At 39.1% G+C, this 5,492-nt stretch overlaps 1 protein-coding gene across 1 annotated transcript in view; it reads right to left on the reverse strand.

The window, feature by feature from the left end:
* Positions 1-5,492, reverse strand: part of LOC106532670 (cytochrome P450 2F2) — a 41,025-nt gene that overhangs the window by 9,459 nt on the left and 26,074 nt on the right. The window contains exons 2-4 of the mRNA XM_014028801.1: positions 2,641-2,676; positions 1,589-1,751; positions 906-1,058 (exon numbers count right to left, since the gene is read on the reverse strand). Coding sequence (XP_013884255.1) covers positions 906-1,058; positions 1,589-1,751; positions 2,641-2,676 — 352 coding nt within the window. The remainder of the gene's footprint in view (positions 1-905; positions 1,059-1,588; positions 1,752-2,640; positions 2,677-5,492) is intronic.

Here is a 5,492-nt window from a genome sequence, read left to right on the forward strand (position 1 = left end):
CCTGTCCTCTCGTCAGGCCTGTCCGAGGCCTGCTTAGAGGCAGTAAATCTTGTTTCTTGACTCGAGGTGACCCCTACACTACATATCCACCCTGAAGGTTAATCTTGGACAATTTCTGATGATCGACTCTTTTAAATGAAATCAGAGAGCGTTGACAGAGAGGAGAAGGTAGAAATGACTCAGCCTGGAACTGAAAATATGGATGGAGGACAACAGAGCTGCTTCATGGAAGAACAACCTCAGCATAATTTGTTAGCCTTCACGCTAGTGCCGATGCTATATTGCCTCATATGTATTAGCTCTGCACTAGCATGACGAACAAGCTAAACTGAGGTCCTCCATCCACATTTTCAGATGCAGGCTGAATCATTTTTGCATCCCCCTCTCTGTCATGTGGATGGAGGATGCCAGTGATGAGAGGAGAATGTGTAGCGCTGAGCTAATACATATATATGGTGATAGCATCGGGGCTAATGCTAAAGCTAACAGGCTAAGCTGAAGTTTTTCTTCCATAAAGCAGCTCTGTTGTCCTCCAGCCTTATTTTCAGTTCCAGGCTGAGTCATTTCTACCTTCTCCTCTCTGTCAACGCTCTCTGGTTTCATTTACAAGAGTCGATCATCAGATATTGTCCAAGATTAAACTTCAGGGTGGATATAGCTCGCTAGCAGCCTTGCACCAAGGACCTATCCACATCATCATTTACTCGGAATGCTTTACGTGAAACTAAAATAGCCCTGTCCATGTAATATATTTTTAAACTTTTAGTTTGAAAATTATAAAAACTCAACAGCCTACAGTATTTTTACAGTCTTTATTTGACAGTTAAAATATATGTTTATCAAATAAAGTCTAATGTTACAACTAATCATGGATCCCTTTAAATATTTTAAGACTGATTACGTACCAACGCTTTTTTCCAGTGTTTTAACGGTCATCTGTATCTCTTCATGAATTCTCTCCTCCATGGATTTCTTCCCCAGACCGAAGTTTCTCAGAGTCATCAGAGAGAAACGACGATGTTCCCTCCAAACAGGCCCGTAATCTACCAGAACCACTCCTAAATAGGCAAAGCAACAAAACTAAGAGCTTTAACCTGCTGCAGCTAATTAATTTAATCACTTATACAATCCTCTTAAAGGTGTTTCTTAATAATTCTTTATACTTTTACAGCCTTTTGATGCTTCTGATACAATTTTGTTGAGATGTATTCCCAGCCAGCACATGTATGGGGCCCCATATAGGATAAATAAAGGCAAGTGACGGAGGTTATATCCAAATGAGTTTATTTGCGGGATCCATGGTGACACTACAGTGGTTTGCCCACATAGAAACTTTAACTGCAACTTAAAATTTCAAGGCAATGAACTTCTGAAAAATTTTAAATGAGATATCGTGAAACTTAAAACTGCCTTTACATTAAAAAATGTACAATTTCTTGGTTTTAATATTTTATGYGTACTATGTTTCAGTGTGAATAATTGTTTAAATAATGTCCAAATTTGTCAAACTTATGGTTGACTGTTTTTGCATCTAAACTGATCTTTAATACAACAAATGCTCCTAATGTGGTTTTGTAACATTCCCTACCTTTACGCTGAACTATATCACAAATAAACATGTCTTGAGGTCGACCAGCATAGTCTGCAGCTTTAACCAACATGGCCTCCTTCATTGCCTTCAACCCATTGATGACCACAGCTGGTCTGGTACCAAGGAACAGACTGTAGACATTTCCATAGGTCTGCCTGACCTGCAAGAAAACCAAACAAAAACAAACAATATATCAATTTCTAAAGAAATATTTTGTATTCTGATCTGTTCTGAGGGAAATTAAACAGCAGAGTTAATTATTTCCTGTTTTCCATTATAGCAGTCAATTTAAAGAACCAGTTGAAAATAAAATCACATTAAGTAAAAAAAATAGTCCAACTTATTCAGCAAATTGCATCACATTTGGCGTCAAAGATTAAATGACTGCAGACTCTTTGTACAATGATTTTCAGGGTGTGATTCCAAAACCAGCCAAAGTTCAAACAAAACCCTTAAAAGACCTTCAGACAACACAAACAACTCATGACCAAAATACTTGTAAGGCACATTTGATAAAAATGAGGGATGATTTTATTTTTCAATTAATTACATTTTAATATTCTGCATATTTACAGTTACTTTTTATTAATTTCACTGCAAACAGATTCAAAATATAAAAACTGAGGGACAGTCCATTTTTTTAAATCAACATAAAATCAAAGCACTATCAGTGCAAATAAAACCAAATGTTCTGATTTCACTGCATTTTTGTGCAGCGACCATAAAAACTTTACAATTAAATTTTTCTAACAAAATTATTAATTCATAGACGAAATTTAATTGCACCACACTGTATACTTCTCTTAGTGCTGCTGCAGAGAAACTGGTGCCTTAAAACTCAGGAAAATATAAACATTATAAAAATATCTATTTTCTGATGACTCATTAAAGGTAGATAAAATTCACCTGTAATCCAGAATAAAAATTAACTGTCCTCAGTTCTGTCAACATTTGAATTTATTAAAATGATAAAAACATGTTATTTTGTTTTGAAAATTATATATTAAAGAAATACATAAAAAATAAATTCTATAATTTGATATCTTTTCTTTTTCAAGTTCCTTCAGGGGGTTCTTTGAGGCCAGATGCAAGAAGTTCCCCAGAATCGGCAGGATGGGGGGTCCTGGTGGGAAGTTCTTGGGTCTCCGAGCTTTAAGCTGAAAGAGGATTAAGCAGAAACAGAACCACAGCAGAACTATGGAGACAAACATGGTGCTGGACTGGACTCAACTCTGGTGGCTCTGGTTCTGAAATTTGACATTTTCTTATCAAATGGAGCGAGGACATCAAACACACAAATGATTGATAAAAAATCAGGAAGTGAGATATTCCTGTGTCATAAGGGGGCGGATCCTCAACAGCTTTCTGATAACCAGTCTTATCTTATTTTGCCGGGGCCTCTAATAACAAATGTATAAGATCTTTAAGTATCCCATAATGTTAATGTTGTACTGTATGTACATATTGTTATCCAACTCAAAATGGATCCCTTTACTTTATATCTTTTTCTATTAACTTTAATGTAGTCCACCCAGCAGAGCCTGATACACATACAAATTATATATATTTATTAAAACATAGACCTTTCCATCTTTCAGTCAAAGAACACTAAATTTTCTTACAGTTTAGTAGATGGTTTTCTTTTATACCACTTTTTGTTCTCGTCTTCTCCATGAGAAATTTCTCTGACACTGCGGTTCCAATCAGGATTAATGAGTGTTTTTAACTTGTTAAATCTCTTACATAAAGCGCTGTAAAAATGTTAATATTTAAATTAGTTAGAACCAATATCTTTGCTCTCTCACAGTTTAGATTTGACACACAAAGCAAATCTCTGTGCAACTTTCTCAGCCTCAGTGAGATCAGTGAGGATTTGATGAGATGATCAGGAGAAAAATATGGAACACAGTCAGAGGATCTTTGGAGTTTAAATATATTTGGAAAAAGTTTAGATTTCAAGCTTCTAAGTTAACAAGTGAAATCCCCCAAGGAATTGTGTCCAAAAGACTTGACAATGACCAGATTATTATTTAACTAATCAGTTCTTTCATAATTTTCTGCAGAGCGTCTGCACCTCCTCACTGTTCAGACCTCAGCTGGACCTTCATCATTTAAGGTTTTGGAGTCAACGTTACCCCAAAAACCATAGTGAAGTCTGGTTCTCCAGCATCCTCCGGCCAGATGAACTTAAACTTCCTCAGCAGGGTCACCGTCATGAGGAGCAGCTCCATACGAGCCAGACCCTCTCCCAGACACATCCGAGGACCTGAGATACCAGAAAATGAACCAAAGTTCTTGTCTGATCTAATAAACTCTGTCCCTGTAATCCAGGTCTGAAAGTAAAGTGTTTCACTGGTTTACCTGCAGAGAATGGCATGAAGGCCTCTGGTTTGACAAACTCTCCCTGCTCGTTCAGGAAGTTCTCAGGACTGAACTCGTGAGGGAACTTCCACTGACCCTACTCCCTCAGCACTGACTCCATATTCTGGATGATTAATGTTGCCTCAAGGGAAACCAAAGCTACCCCAGTTACCACTACTGTGCATGTGTGTCAAGGACAGAAAGGCAGATGTGGCAGTGGAAGGTGTCAAAGCAGTTTGGAGAGAAAAACAAAATAAAAACAACAACAACAACAAAAAAAGAAAACGATTAATCGATTATTAAATTAGTCGTCGAATATTTTAATAATCGATTAGTCATCGATTAATCGATTAATTGTGGCAGCCCTATCTTGCAATAAATAATTTTAGGTATCATATAGAAAGAAATCTTAGAAAAGTTGCAGTTTATCTGATAGAAACACATTCAGACATGCCTCTCAGATTAACCATTCAGATTAACAGAAAAGGTGTGGGATGATGCTCATCACCTGCACGTAAGGCATGTTGTGTCTGTCCTCAAAACTGACCCGATCCCTCCCATCCAGAACTCGATCGATCTCCTGCTGACAACGATCTGATGGGGCAGAAACTGTTTTACACATTTTACCTGCAAAATGCACTGCCAGCCAAAAAAATATCTCCAACTGGATTTAAATAAGCTCTATGATGTGGGGTTGCTGCAGGTGGTCAGGTCTAGCTTTAGCCACAGAATGAGCTCCAAGAATGAGGTCAGCTGACTACCTGTATATACTGAATGACCAGGTTATTCCATCAACAGATTGTTTCTTCCCTGATGGCACGGCCATATTCTAAGATGACAATGCTAGGATTCACCAGGTTCTTATTGTGAAAGAGTGGTTCAGGGAGCATGAGACATTTTCACACATGGATTGGCTCCACAGAGTCCATGGAGAACCTTTGGGATGTGCTGGAGAAGGTCCGACTCTACCATCATCAAAGGTCCTAGGTGAGGGATCAGACAAAGTGCAGGCCAAAGACCCCTATGATGAGTAGCACAAAAGGTTTAAGTGTTCCCTCACCTGGACGCAGGTCACCGGGGCCCCACTCTGGAGCCAGGCCTGGAGGTGGGGCACGTTGGCGAGTGCCTGGTGACCGGGAATCCACCCATGGAGCCCGGTCGGGCACAGCCCAAATAAGAAGACATGAGTATCCCTTCCCATGGGCTTACCACCTGTGGGAGGGGCCGTATGGGTCGGGTGCAATGTGTGTTGGGCATTGGTCGAAGGCGGGGACCTTGGCGGTCCGATCTTCGGCTTCAGAAGCTGGCTCTAGGGACATGGAATGCCACCTCTCTGGTGGGGAAGAACCTGAGCTGGTGTGTGAGGTTGAGAGTGTAATAACTCACTCTATGAAATTAAGGCCAGCTCAATTCCACAAAATAATATCTTACGCAAGATCTTTGCATTATGAAATCAAAGTGAAATGACAAGATATCAACCCTGATCATGAAAGTGAAATGAAAACTTGTGACCTGAACGTATTTCCAAAATAAAGTAATT

The sequence above is a fragment of the Austrofundulus limnaeus genome, unplaced genomic scaffold (genome assembly GCF_001266775.1).
Source record: "Austrofundulus limnaeus strain Quisiro unplaced genomic scaffold, Austrofundulus_limnaeus-1.0 Scaffold809, whole genome shotgun sequence".
Classification (NCBI taxonomy): domain Eukaryota; kingdom Metazoa; phylum Chordata; class Actinopteri; order Cyprinodontiformes; family Rivulidae; genus Austrofundulus; species Austrofundulus limnaeus.